This window comes from Hippopotamus amphibius, chromosome 5, assembly GCF_030028045.1.
Source record: "Hippopotamus amphibius kiboko isolate mHipAmp2 chromosome 5, mHipAmp2.hap2, whole genome shotgun sequence".
NCBI classification, from domain to species: domain Eukaryota; kingdom Metazoa; phylum Chordata; class Mammalia; order Artiodactyla; family Hippopotamidae; genus Hippopotamus; species Hippopotamus amphibius.
This window is the reverse complement of record NC_080190.1, coordinates 35,307,968-35,334,209: the sequence shown is the minus strand read 5'-3', so window position 1 is coordinate 35,334,209 and position 26,242 is coordinate 35,307,968. Positions and strand designations below refer to the sequence as shown.

General features: G+C 45.0%; 1 protein-coding gene across 2 annotated transcripts; it reads left to right on the top strand.

Annotated features, from left to right (window-relative positions):
* Window positions 1-25,047, top strand: FFAR4 (free fatty acid receptor 4). 2 transcript variants are annotated; one of them, XM_057736360.1, is made up of 3 exons: window positions 1-602; window positions 9,302-9,430; window positions 24,384-25,047. In XM_057736360.1, exons 1-3 carry the CDS (start codon window positions 36-38, stop codon window positions 24,771-24,773), a joined length of 1,086 nt encoding a protein of 361 aa, XP_057592343.1. In that variant the 5' UTR covers window positions 1-35; the 3' UTR covers window positions 24,774-25,047. The 2 variants fall into 2 exon arrangements, with proteins under 2 accessions (XP_057592343.1, XP_057592342.1); XM_057736359.1 differs by having other exon boundaries at window positions 25-602; window positions 9,302-9,474; window positions 24,368-24,773.
* Window positions 25,048-26,242: the final 1,195 nt, after the last annotated feature.

Sequence of the window (26,242 nt, the reverse complement as noted above, 5' to 3'; positions counted from 1 at the left end):
TGAGCCCGCTCGCAGACGGCTGCGGGGTGCCGGGCATGTCCCCTGAGTGCGCGCAGGCGGCGGGCACTGGGCTCGCGCGCAGCCCAGAGAGGGCCAACCGCACCCGTTTTCCGTTCTTCTCCGATGTCAAGGGCGACCACCGGCTGGTGCTGAGCTCCGTGGAGACCGCGGTGCTGGCACTCATCTTCGCGGTGTCGCTGCTGGGCAACGTGTGCGCCTTGGTGCTGGTAGCGCGCCGACGGCGCCGCGGCACCACCTCCAGCCTGGTGCTCAACCTTTTCTGCGCGGACCTGCTTTTCACCTGCGCCATCCCTCCCGTGCTGGCCGTGCGCTGGACCGAGGCCTGGCTGCTGGGCCCGGTTGCCTGCCACCTGCTCTTCTACGTGATGACCCTGAGCGGCAGCGTCACCATCCTCACGCTGGCAGCAGTCAGCTTGGAGCGCATGGTGTGCATCGTGCACCTGCAGCGTGGCGTGCGGGGCCCGGGGCGGCGGGCGCGGGCCGCCCTGCTCGCGCTTATCTGGGGCTACGCGACGATCGCCGCGCTGCCCCTCTGCATCTTCTTCCGCGTCGTCCCGCAGCGGTTCCCCGGTGCGGACCAGGTGAGCGCCGGGGTGTGCGCGCCCGGCAGATGTCCGGGAAGGGCTGACAGGCTGGATGTGCCGGAAATGGTGATCTGGGATGGTCATTAACAAAAACAACAAAACAATAATAGGACATTTGTTGCATTTAATCGTTGTGTCACCATGCCCGGCACTATTAAGTTTTATCTGTGAAATTCACTATAACCCTACGATGTAGACAGATCTCATAAACGCCCTCCAAAACGTTGTAAGTGGAGTCCCCAAAATGCCTGCAAAGTGCACTATTGAGAGGTTAATGGAGTAACGAGGGCTTAGCAGCCAGACAGACGGAACCTTGGGGACCCGGAATGACTGATCACGTTATTGTAAATTCTGCTTTCTCGTAGTGCTCTTATTATCACACCTGTTTACAAATGAGGAAGCTAAGGTACTCTTGCTCAGTGTATCTCACTTTCAGTGCAAGGAGGAGCTGAGATCGTGCTCAGCAGATTCAGTGCAGGCTGGATGAGGGTCCTGCTTTGAAAATAGCGGACAGGTGTGTGTGAATGGGCCGCGGAGAAAGGGCATTGGAGACCCAGAGACCCCGGACCTAGTGTTGCCTCTAGGGGGCTTGTGACTTCCTCTCCGGAGCCTCAGTTTTTTCAACTGCAAGACGGCAAGATTAGACTAGACCACGGGATCTTACCCTGGGAGCTTTGGATGAAGAGTGGCTTCAGAATATCTTGGGCGCTCGAAATGTTCGGAAGATTCCAGAGGCTAAGCCCATGAGCTTTATTCTGGGCAGCACACCCAGAGTTGTCATAATAATCATTGCGGGGGTCGAGGATCTAAAAAAGATTCTGCAGACAGTTCATGACATTGGCTCAAGTCTATTCCAGTTCCAGTGTCCAAAATCGCGAGCGCAGGTCTGTTCTCTTTGCTTCCTTGCGCCGCTGCAGGGTTTGTGCGCGGAGATTCACCCGGAACACCGAACCTGGACAGTGGCCGGCGGTTCTGGCTGTTATCCTGGTGTTAGGTTCTGTGAGCCTCGCGGGGAGGGCCAGGGACAGAGGTCTGTACGCCCTAAGGGAAGGTGCGAGTCTCAGGGCCTCAGCCTCCCAGAGTGTCTGCCCGAGGCTGGGTTCTCCGCCCCCTTCCTTTTCCCTACGGAGGTCTTTGGTTTTCTGGCCGAGGGACACAAAAGCTCAACCTTGGCCGTAGGAGGGAGTGTGGGGCCTCCCCGCAGAAAATCACAGCCCCAAAGAGAGCCCTGCGCAGTAACCAGAAGGGGAGGGAACGCCGGCAAGGAGGGGGGAAGGTTTCTAGCTATGAAGTCTAACTGTGGAGGTGAACACAGGCTGACCACGGGACGTGAGCGCAGAAGTGAGCTTATCTGGACTTTCCCAGACTGGTCTCTCACATTGGCTTTTCACTGGGGAGAGAAATCTGCATCCTGTGTGATATGCATATGTTTTCTTTTCAACACAAATCGGACCTAAAAGTCGCTGGGGGGGCTGGGATTCTGCCATTAGTCTTTTGATTTTTTTTAAGTTATTTTCTCACTGAGTTACAGTGTTTCTGTATTTTTCACAGACTTGAGGGATTTCACAGAACTCAAACCATTAAAAATAAATAGAACATATCTTAAAGGTATCTTATGTTTCCAGACAGGTATCTTTGTGCCTCCCCCTTTTACAACTGTTTTTAATAGACTCTTACTTAACTGGCAAATAACACTAAAAAATAGGACTCTTGTCACCTCCCAGCCAAAAACCAAGACTAAAACTTCTTGCTGATGTGGACACCGGGATTGTTTGAGTGAGAAGGCCTTCACACAGATACCTTCTGTGCCTTGCCACTTTGTGTTTTACCCCAGGTAGGGCATCTATGGAGATTGGAGCCCTTCGCAGCACTTGTGGAATGGCTAAAGTCCATACCATAAGGTGCTTCTGTGGAGATCTGTGTTGTGGTGGCCTTCCCTCAGTCCCACGTGGGGCTTGGCACACAGACCCCTCTTGTTTCAATGCAGAAACACCTCCTTGGTCTTAAGAGCATTTGGAGAGGGATTTGGGCAAAGCTGCTGGGAGAGAATGGGTTGGCACAGCATCACAGAAGATTAGGGGCCAGGTGAGCTGGCTGCAGGAGCCCTATTCCCTGAAATTAGTAGAAGTGGGGCGAGGGAGCTTGTAATGAAAAACTGGGACAGTCCTTTCCAGCTCTCCATCCTCTGTCTTTTCCCCTACCTGCGCCTTACCCCCAACACACACATACCCACAACTGCCAGTAAGCCAACAAGCAGAAGACTCCTCGTTCCTCAAGGGCTATGACCTGAACATGCAGAAAACATCTTATTTTATAGGTGGGCAAAGTGAGGCTCTGCAATTAAAGAAATAAGTTGAAAAGAATGAGAAATGGGGCGGGAGGGAGGGAATGGGACCATTAAAAAAAGAGACAGAGAAGGATCTAGTCTAGACTGAATTGAGACTCACATTTAAAATTAGCAAAAGCTTGTTTTCTCAGTCCTCTACTCCAAGCTTCCTGGCTGTAGATTCTGCCTTCCCCCTCCTACTTGGGCACTAAATATGGAGGTTTTGGATGGGGGACATTTTCCTACCCAAACCACCAGCCTAGAGAACTAACTAAACCCAGGCACATGCTGGCTCCCTCCCCTCAAGGAGCACCGGCCAGGGAAACAGTGCCTTTCAGAGTTTTCTGCTCATCTGAGCTCCCTCCCTCCCCCAAAACAGACAGACAAACAAACAAACAAACAAACAAAAAAACCAAGATTACCTTTGTCCATTTGGGCAGTAGGTGCCAAGCAGTCAAGGTGACCAGACTCTCTAAAACTTAGATGAAATGATAGACATGCTAGAAAATGCTAGATAATTTGGTACTAGGAGTGCAGGCTTTGGAGTCAAATGTTCTGAGTTTGAATCCCATCTCTGCCATTTAGGAGCTTTAAGACAGAGGCAAGTGGTCTCATCTCTCTATACCTCACTTTCCTCATCTGCCAAATGGGCATGATAACGGTACTCACTTTATAGGATTATTGTGGGGACTAATGTTCAGTAAATGAACTAACAGCTGGCACATACACAGTTAAGTGCATCAGAGTTACCAGCTATTATTAGTTTCCTTATCTTTGGTTATAAATATTTTAAACATTTTTCAAACAGTATAATTCTTCTGATTGCTATAAAATAGAAGACTGCCATTTTAAGATGGTGTACACATTGTAGCAACTTAGACATTTCAGCCAGGTCAGCTCTGCCTCTTCCAACGGGATTCCTGCCTGTGTGTGCTGTGGCCCTAGTGGGGCGTGACCCTCATTGGCAGGTGGGGAGGACTGTCCACCCTGGTCAGAGTGTGCTGCCCATTTATTCTGCAAACATTTACTGAGCAACCCTCCCTCCTGCCCTGCCATGAGTCACATGACCAAGTCACTGTCCTCTTCAAGGAGGTGCCTGTGGATCACACAGATCCTGGTCCCAGACCCTGGCACAATTCGGTAACCCCACAGTAACCCCATGAGCTGGTGTTCTCTTGTTTATTTTCTGAAGGAGAAGATGCCTAAAGTTACAGAGCGGGCAAAGGATGGAACTGGAAGTCAGCTGAGGTCTGTCTGTTCCTCCTGGTACCTCTCCCATGAGGTTACACTCGAGAGGAGTGCTTGGTCCCATTGCTCTTCCCTGCCCCAGTGTAATACCAGGCCTACAGTGCCATGGTGTCTCTACTGAACGTGGATTGGCTGAGGAGACACACAAGTTTGCTTACATGTGTTAATATTAGAGGACACTTTTAAGATATAGGAAAGTAAGTCCATCTCTTGCGTGGGTATGTTCCTTCTTCTCTGCTGGGAAGCTGATAGGAGAGGAGATATAGAATTAGAATTCCTAGTTCTTTAAAATGACCTTGAAGTCTTCCATTTTGTTTGAAGAGGTGGGGCAGGGAGAACTGTTTACAAAGGGGTCCTCAAGGGTACTTCAGGAAGAGTCATTAGAGAAGCTGACAGGAAACAGCTGGAATCAGGTGGCATTTGCAAATGAGTCAGCCAGTGGGGGGAGGGTCAGCCCTTGAGCAGTGCCTGTAGATAGATGTCCCCCCGTCTGAAGGAAAGTCTTCCTGGAAAAGAACGGGTGACGTGGGGGCCTGGAGGGACATTACAGGTGGAGGAAATAGCCCACGTCAGCCAGAGACGGTGCTGAAAGGGTTGATGGGGCCAACTAGAGAAGGGCCAGTTTACACATGCTTTAGGGCATTGGGACTGATGAGGTGAGAGATGGCTTGGTCTGGGGGGCGGGGGGGTGGGGGTGGGCCGTGAGAAGGAGCTTGTGGTGGGTTGGATAGCTATTAAGGCAGAACCTAGGAATCCCCTCCGAGTGGAGAGGGAAGATGATAGAAGGCCAGCACTCAGGTATCTGACAGCTCGCAACATGGCAGCTCCGTGCCCAGAGTCGATGATGCAGGAGGTGGAATCTCTGGGGTGGAGCGTGGGAGGCTAGACGTGCCTGTGAGGCATCCTGCAGAGACCCCCTCAGGGCGGTGGGGCCAGTCTGGAGTTTAGGAGAAGACTGGGCTGGAAAGAGTAGATCGCAGCAGCATCTGTAAAAAGCCACCGTGGAAATGCATGAGATTGCCAGGGAGAACTGAAGCTTGGGACGAGCATACACACAGTCGACAACAGACAGCCACACTTCACACCATTGTACGTGGCCTGCCATCTACATCCCTTCTGGTCTGGACACGGAGCTCCAGCTTCCCCGTTCCCTTGACGGAAGCCCCATCCTTCCAGGCCCAGCTGACACAACCCGTCCTGAATGCTGCTTTCCCAGTGACTCCACAATTCCATCACCTGAAGCTCTCTGGGCACTTCCGGCTCACGGCTCTGTACTGAGGTTTCCGAGTGCTTTTCTCCCTCCCTGACTGCACTGTAGCCTCCTTATCCATCCCCACTGTGGCCCCGAGTGCCTCAGCCACCATGGCTTGAGTCAGCAAGTGGTTGGACGAATAGACTAAAGGACACTGTCATCGGCTCAGCCAGCTCTCCTTCTCTAGCTCAGTAACAAAGCAGGCCCAACACTTTTGGTTTTCAAATTTCCTTTTTAAAATCAGGAAACGTTTCAAATATGCAGGAAAGGTACAGAGAATATTATAACACTCACGCCCCGACCTTCCAGATTTGACTCACTGCCAAGCTCCTTCTACAAGTCGTAGCGTATGAGAATACCTAGAAGCAAAATGACTTATGTCAAATGGATTCTCCCACAGAAACAAAATTATAACACTAGGTTAGATCTTGGAGTGTGGGCCTGATGCCTGTTTTGTTTTTTTTTTTTTAGATGAGAATAAACACTGCATGTAACCAATGATACCATATAAAGCCTTCTAAAGAACATATAGTTACTCACTGAGTCCATGTAAGCCACCCACACTGTCTCTTAGTTCATGTATGGGAGTGCTGGGCAGAGTTCTTATCTCACTTCCTTACATACTCCTACCTGGAATGAGAGCCACAAATCAAAAGGTGAAGAGCATCTCCATCAGTGTCATGGAATTTGAGAGGCTTCCTGGGATGGGTTCATTGTCTTTGTTGGAAAAAATAGCTGTTGAGGTTTCCCAAACTATCGCGGTAATTTGTGTTTCATATTTGATCATCATTTCTCTTAAAAATTAACTTTTACTGCCCTTTTTTTCCTCTTAGAAAAGTAACATAGACCACACTATAGAAAATTTAGAAAATTCAGATAAGCCAAAAGAGTAAATATAACTTGAGTCCCACCTAGAAATAGACACAATTTTCTAGAGTGTATCTTTCCAGTCTTTTCTCTGCCTGTGTGTGTGGGTGTGTGGGTAGCTACCTGTTCATTCACACCTACACATTTTCTTCAACAATATGAGGCTAATACAGGTATATTATTTAAGGATCTATACTTTTGTCCCTAATGTGGAGGGAACACCTTTCTCTATCATTACACATTTTTCTACAAAGGGGGTTGGGCAACCATTCTGCAGAGGGTTTCTAGAAAAAGTTGGGGTCTTTTGGGGGTTTTAAGAAATGGTTCTGTGGTCATCTATTTCTCTGCCCTCCTTCCCTGTACATTTTTCCCATCACGAGCATAAAGATTAGAGACTAAGTTACACTCAGGGCTGGAATCTGTTTCTTCTGGTTGCTGCTTCAACATATCTGCTGATTAGTGTTGCCCATCAATGTACTGGAATGAGGGGGTCCTTGGTGGGTGGAGCTCTGAGTACAAGCAAAGGCTGCGTGGATTTCCCAAGAGCTTGGTCACTGCACTGCCAATATTCAGAAGATCCTCCAGAGACACAAATTTCTTTCCAATCACCAAAATCTATTGCGTTGACCAAAAGTTTGTTTGGTTAGTGACTATATTGTTCAATAAAATTCTTGGTGAAAACGAAAAATATGTCTTGTATTTTTACTTAAAACAGAACAAACTTTTTGGCTAACCCAATAGAAAGCTCTAATAAACTTTCTTCCATCAGGTGTGCACAGTGGGGATGGGGATGGAGGAGCACGTTTTTAGAATGTCCAGTGCATTGTGAACCTTCTAAACAAAATAGGAAAAGGAAGCAACATTCTCACCCCCAGCCCTGCCTCAAGGTACAAATATAGCTAAAACATCCTTTCCTGCCTGACTTGCCTTAAAGTTTTCTTGTAGGTCCCTGGATATCCTTTATAACCACTCAGCTCCTTGGAGATGATTAAAAAGGATTACATCTTTAGTGTTTTAGACTATTTTAGGAGGATGTTTCTAAGCCTTAGTTTCCTCCTCTGTGTAATGTGAAAAATAACTATGCATTTCAATAAGGTTGTGATGAACATTCAGTGAGATAATGTATGTAAAGTGCTTCCTGGCAAAGAATAAATGCTCAGTGAATTTTAGATACTGAAGAGGAAAAGGAGTGATTATTTGACTGTATTTTGAGTTCAACCATACAATTATGATACGTTGGGAAATGATAAAAATTCTTTGCCTTTGCTTAGTGTAGCACTCAATAAACACTGGTTAAATGAATGAATGAATGAATGAACGATGCTATGGCTAATGATACTGCTTCTGGACAGTGGTTAAGATGCCTTGTCCACCAAAAATCAATAACATGGTCTTTTTACACAGAACGTGCTCTTAAAAATCTGTTTTATGTGTCCCGAAGTATGTAGGTCTCTTGTTTTCTAAACAGTTTCATCCTATAGTCAAGCAGGTGCTGGAGATTTGTGTTTGGGAGGATAGGTAGATCTCTTTTCATTAACCTATTTATTCATTGGAAGACATTGTTACAGCAGCTCTTGGTAACCATCCAGTTAGGTCCCAACATGTTTCGAGGTTTGTATGAAGGTGAGTCAAAAATTATCTGCACTCTGGTTATATTAAAACTTCTGTTGGCCGCACTGCCTTCTCAGTGCTTTCTGTTCAAGGCTACTGTCTCCCCTGTCACTGTTGTGCAGGTGTGAACATGCACAGTTCATTTGTACATTAGTTACATCAGTTCATTTGTACCTGTGGTGCGAGCAAAAATGGATGCCGCACTTGTGATTTGCACAAAAGAGGAGCAGCGTGCAGTGATTTGTTTTTTGTGGTCTGAGGGTGTGCACGTCCGCATACTTCTGCCCACACTGTCTACATGCTGCAAAAACTTCATTTTGAGGTGTTAAAGTATCCTGCCTGTAGTAATGATCTTGCTGCATCAGACTTTCATCTGTTTGGTCCCCTGAAAGCAGCCCTACAAGGACGAAGATTCACTTCTGATGAAGAAGTGAAGACAGCGGTGCATTTGTGGCTGGCAGCTCAGCCTAAAACATTTTTAATGAGGGAACACGAAAGCTTGTTGACAGATGGACAAAGTGTATTGAAAAGCAAAGAGATTATGTCGAAAAATGATGTATTTGTCTTTTCTAAAAGTTAATTACATTCTACAGCCAGAGTGTGGATAATTTTTGACTCACCCTCATAGTGAGTGTCAAACATTTGCATTCAACACAATATAGTGATAGCAGCAAGATCACAAACCTGTAAGCTCTTCTGCCCCATCCCAGGGGTTATATATCTTGAACTGATGGCCGTGGCTGCACCTTTGCTCTGGGGCTGTCGCGCGCTCCCCTGGAGGAGAGGCACACAAGGACAGGGTTCCCGAGTCTGGACACCAGCATTCTTCTGGAGTAAGCCATGGCCGCCTTGAAGCAGCTTGACATGGTTCAGACATTTGAACATCCCCCAGATGAACACTTAATGCCCTAATGGGGACCCTGTTGCCTTCAGCAGCATAACTGCACTGAAACCTCGCTCCTGGTTTTACATGTTTGCGTTTAGCACATCACTTTCAATCTATGTAAACTTTCAGGGGTCAGATTTTTCTCCTGTAAAATGAAGGACTTGGAAGGGAAGGCTCAAGACCTCTTTGCAGCTCAGTCTAGGAAAATGGAAAAAGCACTGGACCTGGAGTCATGCCTGGGAACTGACTCTAGGTCTTCCCAGCCTGGGACCCTGAGGCCCATGTGGAGAATGGGAATAATACTTATGGTGATTCTGACGGTCAGCGGGGAATGACTTGTAAGTGGGGTTGTGTGAGCAGTGGAACGGATTCTGGGGTTTCCTGTCATGCCAGCTGTATAACAGCAAAGCACAACACAGCAGTGTAACAGTGCCAGATAACCCCAACTGAGACTGAGTCAGATAATAAGCCGGCATTAAATGACCTTCTTTTCCTTTTGTAACCAGGAAATTCTGATTTGCACCCTGATTTGGCCCAGCGTTGCTGGAGAAATATCCTGGGATGTGTCGTTTGTTACTTTGAACTTCTTGGTACCAGGATTGCTTATTGTGATCAGTTACTCCAAAATTTTACAGGTATGTTTGCTTCAAGCACCGTGGCTGAACTTCACTCAGGCTTGGGGTATTTTAGATGGAATCTTAGCATTTCCAGGTCAGAAGTTACCTTAGAATTCACACCAGCCCGATCCTAGTTTGGTATTTTTTAAAAAGTTCTATCTTCGTTATTATTGTTTGTTTTTGCTGATCACTAAAGTAATATAAACTCGTTATAAAAAATTAAAGACAGAAATGTGTAACACAGATACTAAAAATCTGGTCTACCCCCACTGTTGACAATTTAAAGTACATTTTTTCAGGTTCTTTTTCTTATAAATTTATATATATATATATGTACATACTTCTATGCAATGTGAGTACATATAAACACACACATACACACACACATATATATATAATGAACCATATAAAAAGGTCAGCTATAAAACATCAACTGTTACCATGGTTCAACTCAATTTTTTTTTTCAGATTTGAGATAATGCTATCTGCTTTGTAACTTCCTTTTTTCGATTAGCACTGTATCGTAACATCTTTCCATATTGGTTCCTATATCTCTGCCTCATTATTTTTAATGGTTTCATGGTCCTCCATCATACAGTGGTGACATAATTTATTTTATGGGCTTTTGGGTTGTGTCCATTGTTTCCCCATCACAAACAGCAATGTGGTGATAAAGAATGTACACTTTTAAAAACTTTTATTGAAGTACAATATAAACAGAAAAGCACACCCTGCATACACGCACAGCTCACAAGCTGACCACACTCCCAGAAGCAGCTCCCAGAAACCGAATGAGAAACAGAGCATTACCAGAACCCCTCCTCTATCCCTCTAATTGCTGCCTCCCACTCCCAGGGCATGTGCCTTTCAAAAGTGCACTGAAACAGGAAATGATCTCTGCCTTCAATGTGACGATGTCCAGGGACATAAAAAAGACCTGCCGGCCTGTTTCTCACTCCTTGAGGCAGTATATTTGCATGTGAGGTGCTGGCCCGCAGACAGCATCTACATGTATTCATGCTCATTTTAGAAGGTTTAATCCAAAACCTCTGAGTCCTCTGCGAGGTTTACCATTGTTGAATCTTGGTTTTATAGCATATAATGGGTCATGTGGCAAACGAGCATATTGAATGGGGCCCTTAGGTCCTGCTTGCTGTCTGGCCACTTTTATGGCCCTTTCGTTGTAGCTAAAGCTCTGTGAATTTCTTACATGCTTAGAATCCAAAACCAGGCCAACCTCCATCCAAGTCTTCTAATCCCTGGATCCTGTGTGAGCTGAGGTCTGTAAACTGCTTTGCAAGGGAAGCCTGGCATGTGTAAATGCTATGTAAGCATTAGTTACTATCATTATGTTAAAAGAAAAGAAGCGAGGAAAAAAGGAAGAGAAATGTAGCATGCATTTGTAAAAAATTATTTAACAAATATTTATATGGTGTTTTACAATGTGTCAGGAACTCATTTAATCCTAACCAGAATTACAGATGCGGAAACAAGGCACAGAGAGGTTAGGTAACTTATGAAAGGTCACACAGTTCATAAGCAGCAGCATCAGGACTGAAACCCAGGCAGTCTGGCTCCAGAGTCCCAAGCACTTTAATTCCTCAGACATTTGTTAAGGATTTGCTGTATGCAAAGTGTTGCTGGGGAGTAGAGATTGGTCAAGAGTGAGCAAGTCACATTCTCCTTCTCTATCTAGAAGGAGGTTTAACACAAGAAAGGGAAGGGGGAGACAGACAAAGGTGCTGCTATTCAATGCAGTGAAACCCTGAAGTTAAGGAGTGATGCTGAGGCTAAGTGTGAAAACATTTTGCGAATTGTTAAAAGAGAAAAAAGAGGGAAAAGGGAGAAAAGCAAAGGGCCATAAAAGACATGGAGATCTGAAAGGATTATTTTAATAACCTGGCTTTGAGTCCTGAATCTGCCCCTTACTTGCTGTGTGCCCTTGGCAAGTTACTTACCTTCTCTGAACCTTAGTTCCCGCATCTGCAAAATAATGATCAAAAGTCCAACAGTTTAAGATTTTTGTGAGATACGTAGGAGATACTCCTGGTGGAACAATGGTGAATGTTATGCCTCCCTGTAGCAGGGGATGAACAAACTACAGCTGTTGTTATTTGTTAGGCAAGGCTGTTCCTCTAACCCTCTCACAGCATGCTGGGAAGAGGTACCGCTGAGATTTTTGAGAGAATAAACAGCAGGACCCAGATTTGGAGCATGGCAAGAACAAGGAACTGGCACTAGAGCAGGGCTGGCTGGCTAGAGGAGGGCTGGGCAGAAGCTGGCAGTGGCATCCGACCTTTCCTGCTTGGGCGGCCCCACTTCTGAGTCTCTTAGAGGCCAAGAGGGCTCTGACCTGCCCCTTTCTGCTCGTGCCTCATACTTCTCAGCCGCCTTCTGAGGAAGGGCTGACTTATTCTAGGGAAAGGTTTCCCACCCCCTTTATCTTTTCCTCAGGCCAGGGCCCTCCTGGAAACATCCTAAGAATCCTCAAGCCCTGATGAGTTGGGGGAGGTGTCCTCTTATCCATCTATCTCTACCTGCAGTTCCAGACACTTTGCATATAAACTCTTGGCCAGCCTTCTGTTCTTCCCACCACAGACCCCAGGACAGCTCCTGGATGAGTCAGCATGTCCATCATGACTCACAGTTATGAAACGGTGCTCTAAGCAATGAGTCAAAGATATAATTTAGAACCCATCACTTCCCTCACACATGGAGGAAAAGCTCAAACCCTCACCGTAAGGCCCTGCCTGCCCCCCTCGCCTCATCTTCTCCCTCTGCTCGTGTCCTTGGGGCTGTTCCTCACACAAGACGACACACTGCTGCCTCAGGGCCTTTGCATCTGCCATTTCCTCTCCTGGAGCTCTCTCCCCCAGACTTCTGGGTGGGCCACTCCCACACTTCATTTAGGTCTCTGCTCAAAAGGCTCGTCTCCGGAGAGATTCCGCATCATTCTCTAGTCCCTGACCCTGGTTTATTTCTTGTCAAAGCACTTCCAACCCCTGTCATATTCCACATGTGTGTATTTATCTGCTTATCATCTGTCTTGCCCACTAGAATGCAAGCTCCCCGAAGGCAGAGACTTCGTTTTGTTCACTGCCATAGTCCTGTGCCTAAAACAGAGCCTGGCTTATTTACTGTAGGGTCTCAATAAACATTCATTGAATGAGTAAGACACAAACCTGCACCGCATTGCAAGGGCCAACAGCATCTTCTTCGGGGCAGTGGGAAAACCACTGGGCGAAGAGTCATAAGACCTGGATTCTAATCCAAGCTTTATTACTGTGTGACCTTAGGCAAGTTGTTTAATGAATATGGGCCTCAGTGGATAATTTAACACAATAAAATGAGAGTGCGGGTATGATAATGTTTTGAACAGACTTCTAGACTGTAATATGAAAGAGATCTAATGTGATTTTGAAAATTATAACATTAAAGCAAATATAACACTTTCAGAAAATTACTTTCCACTTTACTGGCAAAACTGACTATTGCCCATTTCCCAGGAGGACTATGACATCTGTCCTCACTCTGTAGCTGTGGGTAACTTGGAAGCAAGTAAGCTGCCAGGTGGAGAGCCTGGGCAGGGCCTCCTAGCTTGCGTCTCTCTTCCTCTGAAGACATTCGTAATTCAGAGACACTGAATCAGCCTTTCTGCAGAGCTTTTTCTGTCAAGAGCATAACTCTGTAAAATCAAGTGAACATCAATGTTAATTGGCTATTTTCATAGAGACACAATTAGCAAGTCATTTGAATCCATAGGACAGGTAACCACACCACCCACCCCTTTCCCACCAGCCCCACCTCTCACCTGTCACTGCTGCCTCTAACTTGGGTACCATCTCGAGGCCTGAGAAGTGTCTCTTTCAGATCACCCTGACTTTTATTCCTCACAAGCATAGTCTCCCCTAAAGCGTTCTCTAGAACTCCATGGGATGTTAGATGTTAGAAAAGTTTCCATGATCAAAGAAGTCTGGAAAATGCTGGGTTAATCAAAGTTAAATGGGTTTCTTTGCTGCAGGCATTCTTAGAGCCTTTATTATGCTAACAAACTTCGAGAATCTCCAACTCCAAGAGTAGGCAGTGTTGGTAAATCTGACTGCAGACCACCTTTTCCCCATAGAGCTCTCTCTGGGCTGGCGGCCCACAGACTCTCCTTTAGCAACCACTGCTCTCAAGTCCCCACCCTGGGTGCTGGCTCTGCCCTGGGTGAGCGCTGAGAGCAGGTTTCACGGGGGCTCTTCCTTTCTGGGGCTGCTTCAGTTGCTCAGGGCAATGGCCTTTTCCACCCTCTGCCTTCCCTGCTACCTCTTTCCTCCTGACTCAGGCTTTCTGTACATCTCCAGTGGCTTTTTCCAGTCAACAGTTTCCCAGGGTAATAGTCTCCAGGCCACTCCCCAGTGCCTTCGATCAGGCTGACCATGCTCACTGGTGGGGCTTGGTTTACACTGTCACCCAGTAACCATCACCATGGCAGGCTTTGCGACAGCTGGTAGGTTTCTTGGTCCCTCTCTCCCTTAGCCCCCACGCCTCTCCCCCCAAACACTAGAATGGAAGTGCTGGGTGCGCAGTGCTACCTTGTTTCTTGCTGTGCATCCAGCACCTATAAGAGTGCTGGCCACATAGTAGGGGCGCAATAAATATATGTTGAATGAGAGAGTGAGGGTCTGGACTGAAGTTGGAAAACTTTCACCTATCTCAGGGCTTAACTGAGAAATGAAATCCTTTTCAACTAAACGTGAAGGTGTCAGGTAGTGATCATACAGCCCTTCCTTTCTCCATGCCTGGCCCTTGTTCCCCAGCTTTGGAGTCTGCTTGCTGGTGACGGAAGGGGAGGTGAGTCCTCTGGAGAGTTGGAGTCTGTTGTCTGATGATTCTAATTTGGAGGTTGCAGATTGAGCAAACGGTCCCCAGAGGAGACCCAACCCCAGGGGCCAGAGATGGGTCCGTGGGAGTGACCTCTCCCCACACGCACCTGTCCACAGTTGTGGTCTGGTGGTGTGGTGTGGCAGAGGGGTGTGGGGTGGGGAGAAGCATCGCTCGTAGCCTTCAGATTCTCACGTGAATGTGAAGACAGTGTCTCAGACAATTTAAATGACTCTTCAAAGGACTGGGGGGGAAAACTCCAAGCCTGTTGTCCTAGATGAGTAGTTCTTATATTTTATTGACCGAAAATCACCTGAGGAGTTTATGAAAAGTGTGGATTCCTAGGCCCACTCAGACCCACAGAACCTAAGTGTCTGAAGGTGGGTCCAAGCATTTGCATTTTATCGAGTGCCAGTGACCCTGATGGTGGTAGTTGTGGACCACATTCCCAGGAGTTCTGTCCTCTGTTCTGGCAGTGGCCATGCTGTGCGTGGTGGTAAAGAGCATACTCCCTGAGGTGCCCTTCCCCTACTTGACCATGAGACCTTGAGCAAGTCACTTCACCTCTCAGAGCCTCCATCTCTCCTCCCCAAAATGACGGAGCATACCCCCATAGGCTTGTTTTAGGGATTAAAGTTAATCCTCAGAAATTAATCAGGCATTTAATTTGATCTAAAAGCACAACAAGCATTTAGCGCAATGCCAGAGACACTTTAAACCCAGAACAACAGTTGACTAGTCTTGTCATCTAATGTGGGGAAGGGTGCAGGGAAGGAGCTACGTTTAATTATAATGGGCCCATTTTCCTTCTCACTCCCTCAAAGCTGTGGGAACTGCAGAAGGAAGGAAATGGTAGCATCAGTCAGTGCTAAAAAAAGAGCCAACCACATATTCACTTGGCCCATGAGTCAGTCTGTTTCGCTGAGAGCTTACAGTCATTGTCAGGCACTTGCCAGAGCCCTGGACCACAGAAACCACAGGGCTGCCCAGCCCCCAGGGAGCTTCAGTCTGGTGGGAATCAGAGGTAAGAATGATGCTTCAACATCTACTGTAGGATATGTGGCAAGTGCCACATGAGTACCTGAAATAAAGCGCCATAGGATGTCAACAGGGGATGAACCAGGATGGCTTCTCGGAATTCCTGGCATTAGAGCTTGGAGTTACAGGCTGGACAGAAGGATTTCCACTGACAGAGATATTAGAGGGTAGGAAGGAATTAGTCTAAGATTAAGCATGGACAGCAGTCAGAGTGCCAAGGTTTGAAGCCCGGCTCTGCTAGTTACTGTTGGGCAACTTCCTTAACCTTTTTGAGCCTCAGTTTCCTCCTCTGTAAAATGGAGATCATCAAAATACATATGTAACAGAATCGTTGGGAGAATTTAAAGAGATAAGCCAAGTGATATGTACAAGGGCTTGGCACATAGTAAGTGTTCAATAAACATGAACTTCAGTCATTCAAAAAATATCTAGGGAATTCCCTGGAGGTCCAGTGGTTAGGACTCCACACTTTTACTGCCAAGGGCCCAGGTTCAATCCCTGGTCAGGGAACTAAGATCTTGCAAGCCGTGCGGTATGACCAACACAAAAACAAAAACAAAAGAAAAAACAGAAACAGTGGAAAGATGGCGGTGAAGCAGAAGGACATGGGATGCATCCCTCTCCACAGATGCATCAGAAATACATCAAAAGATGCAATAATTCCCACAGAGAACCAGCTGAACACCAGCAGACGACCTTGGACACCAGAAAGTACTGCAAAGATCCTGACATAACTGGTATTTGTTTGACTCAACACTCTGCAATTAGTCTGGGGCTTGGACAGTCTTCTTTAAACCCCTTTATTGCAGGGACAAGCAACCTCTGAAGTCTGGACTACTCCATCAGAAGTCAAGTAGGAGGTTCTGAGGAGGGAACACTGAATCCAGGATGTTAGACTACTAGGGAGTCCTCAGACACAAGAAAGATTAATTGCAGAGAACTCTCATGGAGCCCTGTATCAGAGTCTAAGACTCAGGTTCATCTGACTGTCTGCAACTGCCAATGCTGGACACCTCACACCAAACTACAAACAAGACAGGAACACAAACTCACCCATCAGCACACAGACTACCTAAAGCCATATTAACCTCACAGATACCCTAAAATATACCACCTGACACGGCCCTGCTCAGAGAGAAAAGACACAGAGCCACACATCAGAAAGCAGACACCAGACCCCCCCCACCAGGAAGCCTACTAATGACACTGGACAAACCCCACCACAGGGTGCAGAGAGCAGAAATAAGTGGAATTACTACTAGGCAGCATAGGGAAGGGAGACAGCAAATTCTATAAATTAGACAAAATGAGAAAACAAAGAAACACCATGCAGGCAAAGGATCAGGAGAAAAACCCACAAGACCAAATAAATGAAGAGGAAATAGGAAAATTGCCTGAAAAAGAATTCAGAGTAATGATAGTAAAGATGATCCAAAATCTCGACAACAAAATAGAGAAAATATAAGAAACAGTTAATGAGGACTCAGAAGAACTAAAGAGCAAACAAACAGTAATGGGCAACAAAAGAACTGAAATTAAAAATATTCTAGATGGTGTAAACAGCAGAATAACTGAAGCAGAAGAACGAATAAGTGAGATGGAAGATAGAATGGGGGAAATAACGGCCACAGAGCAGGAAAGAGAAAAAAGAATAAAAAGAATGGAAGACAGTCTCAGAGACCTTGGTGACAACATTAAGAACACCAATATTTGAATCATAGGAATCCAGAAGAAAAAGAAGAAAAGAAAGGGTCTGAGAAAATATCTGAAGAGGTTATAGTGGAAAACTTCCCCAACATGGGAAAGGAAATAATTAATCAAGCCCAAGAAGCGCAGAGAATCCCATACAGAATAAACCCAAGGAGAAATACACCGAGGCACATATTAATCAAACTAATGAAAATTAAACACAAAAAAATATTAAAAGCAGCAAGAGAAAAGGAACAAATAACACATAAAGAAAACCCATAAGGATAACAGCTGATCTTTCTTCAGAAACTCTACAGGACAGAAGGGAATGGCAGGATATACTGAAAGTCCTGAGAGAGAAAAACCTACCGCCAAGAATACTCTACCCAGCAAGAACCTCATTCAAATTTGATGGAGAAATCAAAAGCTTTACCGACAAGCAAAAGTTAAGAGAATTCAGCACCACCAAACCAGCCTTACAACAATTGCTAAAGGAACTTTTCTAAGTAGGAAGCACAAGATAAGGAAAAGACCTGCAAAAACAGACCCAAAACAATTAAGAAAATGGTAATAGGAACATACATGTCAATCATCACCTTAAATGTAAATGGATTAAATGCTCCAACCAAAAGACACAGACTGGCTGAATGGATACAAGAACAAGACCCTTCTGTATGCTGCCTACAGGAAACCCACTGCAGACCAAGGGACACATATAGACTGAAAGTAAAGGGATGGGAAAAGATATTCCATGCAAATGGAAGTCAAAAGAAAGCTAGAGTAGCAATACTTTTATCAGACAAATTAGACTTTAAAGTAAAGACTATTACAAGAGACAAGGAAGGGCACTACATAATGATCAAGGGATCCATCCAAGAAAAAGATATAACAATTGTAAATATCTATGCACCCAACATAGGAGCACCTCAGTACATAAGGCAAATGCTAACAGCCATAAAAGGGGACATCGACAGTAACACAATAATAGTAGGAGACTTTACACCCCACTTACATCAATGGACAGATCATCCAAGCAGAAAATAAATAAGGACACACAAGCTTTAAATGACAGATTAGACCATCTCGACTTAATTGATATTTATAGGACATTCCATCCAAAAACTACAGAATACACTTTCTTCTCAAGTGCACATGGAACATTTTCCAAGATAGATCACATCTTGGGTCACAAATCAAGCCTCGGTAAATTGAAGAAAATTGAAATCATATCAAGCATCTTCTCAGACCACAACGCCATGAGACCAGATATCAATTACAGGAAACAAACTGTGAAAAATACAAACACATGGAGGCTAAACAATACTCTGTTAAACAACCAAGAAATCATTAAAGAAATCAAAGAGGAAATCAAAAAATATCTAGAAACAAATGACAATGAAAACACAACAACCCAAAACCTATGGGACACAGCAAAAGCAGTTCTAAGAGGGAAGTTTATAGCAATACACACCTACCTCAAGAAACAAGAAAAATATCGAATAAACAACCTAGCCTTACACCTAAAACAATTAGAGAAAGAAGAACAAAGAAACCCCAAAGTGAGCAGAAGGAAAGAAATCATAAAGATCAGAGCAGAAGTAAATGAAAAAGAAAGGAAGGAAACAATAGCAAAGATCAATGAAACTAAAAGCTGGTTCTTTGAGAAGATAAACAAAATTGATAAACCATTAGCCAGACTCATCAGGAAAAAAAGGGACAAGATGCAAATCAATAGAATTAGAAATGAAAAAGGGGAAGTAACAACGGACACCTCAGAAATACAAAAGATCATGAGAGACCACTATAAGCAACTATATGCCAATAAATTGGATAACCTGGAAGAAATGCATACATTCTTAGAAGAATACAATCTTCCAAGACTGAGCCAGGAAGATATGGAAAATATGAACAGACCAATCACAAGTATGGAAATTGAGACTGTGATTAAAAATCTCCCAATAAACAAAAGCCCAGGGCCAGATGGCTCTACAGGCAAATTCTATCAAACATTTAGAGAAGAGCTAACACCTAACCTTCCCAAACTCTTCCAAACTCTCCCAAACTCATTCTACAAGGCCACCATCTTCTGATACCAAAACCAGGCAAAGATGTCACAAAAAAAGAACATTACAGGCCAATATCACTGATGAATATAGATGCAAAAATCCTCAACAAAATACTAGCTAACAGAATCCAACAGCACATTAAAAAGATCATACACCATGATCAAGTGGGGTTTATCTCTGGGATGCAAGAATTCTTCAATATACGCAAATCAATCAACATCATATCAACAAATTGAAGGATAAAAACCATATGATCATCTCAATAGATGTGGAAAAAGCTTTTGACAAAAGTCAACATCCATTTATGATAAAAACTCTCCAGAAAATGGACATAGAAGGAAATTACCTCAACATAATAAAAGCCATATATGAGAAACCAAAAGCCAACGTCATTCTAAATGGTGAAAAACTAAAAGCATTCCCTCTAAGAACAGGAACAAGACAAGGGTGTCCACTCTCACCATTATTATTCAATATAGTTTTGGAAGTTTTAGGCACAGCAATCAGAGAAGAAAAGGAAATAAAAGGAATCCAAATTGGAAAAGAAGTAAAATTGTCACCCTTTGCAGATGACATATTATACATAGAAAACCCTAAAGACTCTACCAGAAAACTGCTAGCACTAATCGATGAATTTAGTAAAGCAGCAGGATACAAAATTAATGCACAGAAATCTCTTGCATTCCTATACACTAACAACGAAAGAGCAGAAAGAGAAATTAAGGGAACTCTCCCATTTACCATTGCAACAGAAAGAATAAAATACCTAGGAATAAACCTGCCTAAGGAGGCAAAAGACCGGTATGCAGAAAACTATAAGACAGTGATGAAAGAAATCAAAGACAATACAAACAGATGGAGAGACATACCATGTTCTTGGATTGGAAGAATCAACATAGTGAAAATGACTGTACTACCCAAAGAAATTTACAGATTCAACACAATCCCTATCAAATTACCAACGGCATTTTTCACAGAACTAGAACAAGAAATCTTACGATTTGTATGGAAATGCAAAAGACCCCAAATAGCCAAAGCAATCTTGAGAAGGAAAGACGGAGTTGGTGGAATTAGGCTTCCTGACTTCAAACTATACTACAAGGCCCCAGTGGTCAAGACAGACACAAAAGACACAAAAATAGAAAGGAAGATCAGTGGAACAGAACAGAGAACCCAGAAGTAAACCCAAGCACACATGGGCACCTCATCTCTGACAAAGGAGGCAAGAATATACAATGGAAAAAAGACAGCCTCTTCAATAAGTGGTGCTGGGAAAACTGGACAGCAACATGTAAAAGAATGAAATTAGAACACTTCCTAACACCATACACAAAAATAAACTCGAAATGGATTAAAGACCTAAATGTAAGGCCAGACACTATAAAACTCCTAGAGGAAAACATAGGAAGAACACTCTATGACATCCATCAAAGAAAGATACTTTTTGACCCTTTTCCTAGAATCATGGAAATAAAATCAAGAATAAACAAATGGGACCTCATGAAACTTAAAAGCTTTTGCACAGCAAAAGAAACCATAAACAAGACCAAAAGACAACCCTCGGAACAGGAGAAAATACTTGCCAATGAAGCAACGGACAAATGATTAATCTCCAAAATATACAAGCAGCTCATGCAGCTTAATACCAAAAAAGCAAATAACCCAATCCACAAATGGACGGAAGACCTAAATAGACATTTCTCCAAAGAAGACATACAGATGGCCAACAAGCACATGAGAAAATGCTCAACGTCACTTATTATTAGAGAAATGCAAGTCAAAGCCACAATGAGGTATCACCTCACACTGGTCAGAATGGCCATCATCAAAATATCTAGAAACAATAAATGTTGGAGAGGGTGTGGAGAAAAGGGAACTCTCCTGCACTGTTGGTGGGAATGTAAGTTGGTACAGCCACTATGGAAAACAGTTTGGAGGTTCCTTAAAAAACTACGAATAGAACTACCATATGATCCAGTAATCCCACTCCTGGGCATATATCCAGAGAAAACGATAATCCCAAAAGAAACGTGTCCCATAATGTTCATTGCAGCACTATTTACAATAGCCAGGACATGGAAGCAACCTAAATGCCCATCAACAGATGAATGGATAAAGAAGATGTGGCACATATATACAATGGAATATTATTCAGCCATAAAAAGGAATGAAATGGAGCTATATGTAATGAGGTGGATAGACCTAGAGTCTGTCATACGGAGTGAAGTAAGCCAGAAAGAGAAAAACAAATACTGTATGCTAACTCATATATATGGAATCAAAAAAAAAAAAATGGTACTGATGAACCCAGTGACAGGGCAAGAATAAGGATGCAGATGCAGAGAATGGACTGGAGGACACGGGGTTGGGGTGGCGGGGGTCGAAGGGGAGGCTGGGACGAAGTGAGAGAGTAGCATAAACATATATACACTACCAACTGTGAAACAGATAGCTAGTGGGAAGTTGCTGTATAACAAAGGGAGATCAACTTGATGATGGGTGATGCCTTAGAGGGCCAGGACAGGGAGGGTGGGAGGAAACAGTGGGAGGGAGGGGATATGGGGATATGTGTATAAATACAGCTGATTCACTTTGGTGTACCTCAAAAGCTGGTAGAAGAGTATAAAGCAATTATATTCCAAGAAAAAGCTTAAAAAAAATGTTGGTAGTTATTAGACCAATCACTTAATCTTGGTATTTAATGTATTAATAAAGAATCATATATTTTAAAAAAAAGATCTAAAAGACACTGTACCAGGGACTCCATCCTTCTTGGCAGAGCACTGTGGACAGCACTAACAATGAGGCTGCTGCTGGAATCATCCTCAGGTGCCCTCCAGGCTGCACTTAGGCTACTCAGGAGCGGTGCCGTTTCCCCTGCAAGCCTACCCCCCTGCCCTGGGCAGCTGTTACGCTCCCAGGTCTCAGGTTAACCAGCTTTCACCTGAACACATATTCTAACTTTCATTCTAGCTTGGATGTGCCAGTGTGACTTCTAGCATATGCGTCTGAGATGGTGGGTCATGTCTCCTGAGCAACAGTCCCGCTGCAGAGCAGGAGGGCTGAAGAGCAAGGCAACCCTGTTGGAGCACTTGTGATATCACTAATCTTCAGCTCAACCAGGCTGGATTTTCACAGATGGGGGCTTTGACCATTTATCATCAGTAGAGTGACCTTCAACAAGCTACTCAAATTTCCTGAGATTCAATTGCCTCATTTCTGAAGTGCAGATAATAATAGCACAAATCCAAAGAGCAGTTTTGAAGATTAAATGTGACAATTTATAAAACAAATGCATAGTACAGTGCCTAGCACACAGGGAGCCATCCATGAAGCTCAGTGATCCCGTTCCAGTTGTTCTTGGTGGGGAGTAGCTGGGGAGGAAGGGGTTCTGTTTGTGCAGCGTCTGTTGCCTGGGTCTCCGTCACCTAGAGGTGGACCGAAACTACTACACAGAAGCAACTGCATTTAATCATAAGACGATTAAACAGCTATCCTCTAATTAGCTAATTAGAAGTATTCTTAAGAGAATATTTTAAGCCATTCAGATCTTAGAATTAATCTTGCCCAAAATTTGAATGATTCTGATTTCTTTCTAATTGCTTCATCTCTTGAGATTCAAGAATCTTAGGGGAATGGTCCTAGGAAGGCCCGGGCAGAGCTAACGATAAGACTTTTGGCTACTGAAATCTCCAGATATGTAAGCACTCATTGTGTGGCCAGCGGTCTGCTCCTGCAGAAAAAGCAGAAGGACGCAGGGCCAGACTAAGCAAAGGAAAGTTAGCAAGCACCACGTATGTGGCAAGACATTCGGCATTGGATCTCTTCCTTGGGACAGAGGTCACAGGCTGGAACAAAGCATCAGGCTAGTGAGTACAGGGACCCATCACATCCCGGGCTAACTGTGTAGCAGTCTGCCCCCTCCCCCCATGCCACACCCATCCTCATCCCCCCAACTCCCCACCTCTTGGCTCTATTAAAGCTGAGCAGGTGATAGGGGACAACAGGCCTTCTGCCTTCTCGCTGTGCTTAGAGGAAAATTAGAATTAGGCATAAGGACAGGATTCTGTATGTATCCCCAGGGCAGCCTGAGCCTGAGCACTGGGGTCTTTAGAGCCTCTGAGGAGGCCCCACCTTCTCTCTCAGAGACTCAGCTTCTGTGGGACTTTTGCTCTCTGATGTGAACAGTTCCGAGGCTCCTGTTTTCAAAGTACTTTGGCTAAACCCTCTCTTGGGGGGCCTGTTTCCTCACCTGTAGAATGAATGGGCGGAGTAAGCCATGGCTACTCAAAGTGTGATCCTTGGGCCATGCAAAATTAGAATCTACATTTAAATAAAATAGTGCAGAATGCCTCACAGGCAGAGTGAAGTCTGAGAAGTGCTGCTTCAACCATGCATGGGCCTGTCTAGCTCCAACACTCTGGTTCTGAGATATTATGAAGCATTTGTCTGTTCAAAAAGTACTGTTTTTATGTGGGGCAGTGGGGTGAGAGGACATACAGGGCTTTATTTTAATCTGGTTAGCCTGCCTCAGTTGATGGGCCGTTTCCATGTCCAAGGCTACCCATTGCCAACTAGTAACCAGCCTCCCTAACTGACGAAGCAAAACCTTCTCACTGAACAGAACAGGCTGGGCAAAAGACTCAGAGAGCAATGCCTGCAAGGGCTCCTGAAAGAAGAGTCCAGAATGCCCTTCTGAACCGATATCATCAGAGCTGCCTCCTTGGCCGCCAGCTCTCTGCTTTAGTGTTGACCCTGCCCATTGGTACAAAATATTAGAGGTGCTTGCAGTTCCACTGTTGGGAATTTATTCTACTGATATGCTCATCTAGGCGTGGGAAGATATGCACGAGGATGTTTATCCTACCAGTTGTCACCTCTCACCTGGGGCATAAATAGGAAATGATTTCTAGCAGTGCTCTGACCTTTATCTTACTGGGAAGGGGAATCTTGAATGACACCTAAATCTGTGTTCACACATCTCTCTTCCAGACCATCCCATTCTGGCTTTTCGCTTCCCCTCATCAACCCTGTTCACAGCATGGATGATCTTCTGCCTTATTTCTCAGGAGGCCAGCTGCCCCACTTCTTCAGCTCATCCCCAGCGCACACGTGGGGCGGGGTGGGGGCGGGGTGAGCCAGGCCTCTGAGAAGGGAGCTCCCTCCACACAAAGCTCCAAAGCCAAATAGTCCCAGTGCAGGGAGGATGGCGGGTTCCAACTCCCAGGCCTCCTTGGCCCCCCTAGGTCACCCCCCCACACCCCCAACGTCGTGCCATAAACTGTGGCTCCGGCTCTTGTGTGTTTCTGCAGATCACGAAGGCGTCGAGGAGGAGGCTCACGATGAGCCTGGCGTACTCGGAGAGCCACCAGCTGCGCGTGTCCCAGCAGGACGTGCGGCTCTTCCGCACCCTCTTCCTGCTCATGGTCTCCTTCTTCATCATGTGGAGCCCCATCATCATCACCATCCTCCTCATCCTGGTCCAGAACTTCAACCAGAACCTGGTCATCTGGCCGTCCCTCTTCTTCTGGGTGGTGGCCTTCACCTTCGCCAACTCGGCCGTCAACCCCATCCTCTACAACATGTCCCTGTTTAGGAACGAATTGAGGAAATTTTTTCACTGCTTCTTCTTCTCGGAAAAGGGAGCCATGTTTACAGACACCTCTGTCAGAAGAAACGACCTGTCTATTATTTCCAGCTAGTTAATTTTTCTCTAGAGGCATCTGTTTGTCACTCTATGGCAAGCCCTGGTGTGTTTTCAAACGGAGTTCCTTTCCAGGACCCGTGTACCAGGGTACCTGCTTTAAGAAAATGTAACCTATGCAAGTGCACATTTACAGCACCAGTAAATTAAGGGGTGATCATTCAGTATAACAATTTTATCCTTTATAAAAGGATTTGCTGTGGGTTCCTTTTTAATATGAATTTTTTCAGTGTGTAATATGATTAAATTGAATAATTTTTATTTGTAACTGTAGAGCAAACTCATCTCCTACATGTAAAGCCACACCTTGCTGGTTCCTGAAGTGAGTCTTGAAACTGGTCCAGGACCCAGATTTTTCCTCTGAAGAGTCATGGCCACTCTAGCTCCCCAGTCTGGACTTGCAAAGCTGCAGGAGCACTGATTAATGTCAAGAGCACTTGAGGAGTTTCCAGGCACAAGGATTTAATTTCCAAGGAATTAAAGGTGACTTTATTTTTCATTTACAAAGAAGTGCCATGGACCCCTTTAGGAGAAGCTTTGCCATGAAGTCAGAGAGGAGGTCGGATGACTCCAAATGTTTGAAAGTGAGAACAAGAGTGATTCCCTTCAGGTGCCTCTTAAGCACGTGCTGTGGCTGGTGTTCTTGGTGGTGGGAATACAGCAGTGAACCAGACAGCCATGGCCATGGCCCCTGCCCTCATGGAGCTTACTTACCTTCTAGATGGGGTTGGAGAAACACCAAGCATAAGTCAATAGACAATATAGTATTATAGAATGAATTAGCATCATGAAGAAAATAGGACAGTGATAGTAATTAAGATGGGGTGTTGAGGGGTCTGGGAAGACCCTTCTGAGGGGTGATATTTGGCCAAAAGGTAAACTACAAGAAGGAGCCAGCCATGTGAATCCAAGGGAATGGGGCTTTGCAGATGGAGCAGACACTGGTGCTGGTGCAAAGAGGCTTATGTGCTTGTGGGACAGAAAGAAGATTGGTGTAAGCAAAGCAAACTTGACTGAGTCTCCACTATGCCAGGCACTGTCCTTCATGCCAAGACAGAGGGATGCTCTGCTGGAGACCACCAGTTGAGACCAGAGAGGCTACAGGGCTGGATTACATGGAGTCTGGGAGGCCACCATAGTGGGTTTATTCTGTGTTCAATGGGCAGCCACTGGAGGTTTGCAGTTGGATGCTGATATGACCTACTATATGTTTTTAAATATTACCCTGGTTTCTGTGCAGGGAATGAACTTTGTGGGGCAAGAATAAAGATGGAGACCAGTTAGGTGGCTGCTGAAGCAGAAAGAAGATGGGGAAGTTAGAGGTGTGTGGCATCAGTGGGGGATTGTGAGAAATGATCTTGGGACATAATTTGAGAAGGCAGAACAAACATGATTTATTGATGGACAGGATGTAGAATATGAGGGAGAGGATTCAAGGCTGACTGCAGACAGTGATTAGATGGAGAG

Excerpts from the sequence above, each read along its gene's own strand:
- FFAR4 (XM_057736359.1), top strand. The coding sequence starts at position 36 with ATGTCCCCTGAGTGCGCGCAGGCGGCGGGCACTGGGCTCGCGCGCAGC. Across the intron at positions 603-9,301 it reads GGTTCCCCGGTGCGGACCAG|GAAATTCTGATTTGCACCCT; the intron begins GTGAGCGCCGGG and ends TTTTGTAACCAG. Across the intron at positions 9,475-24,367 it reads CTGAACTTCACTCAGGCTTG|TTGTGTGTTTCTGCAGATCA; the intron begins GGGTATTTTAGA and ends TGGCTCCGGCTC.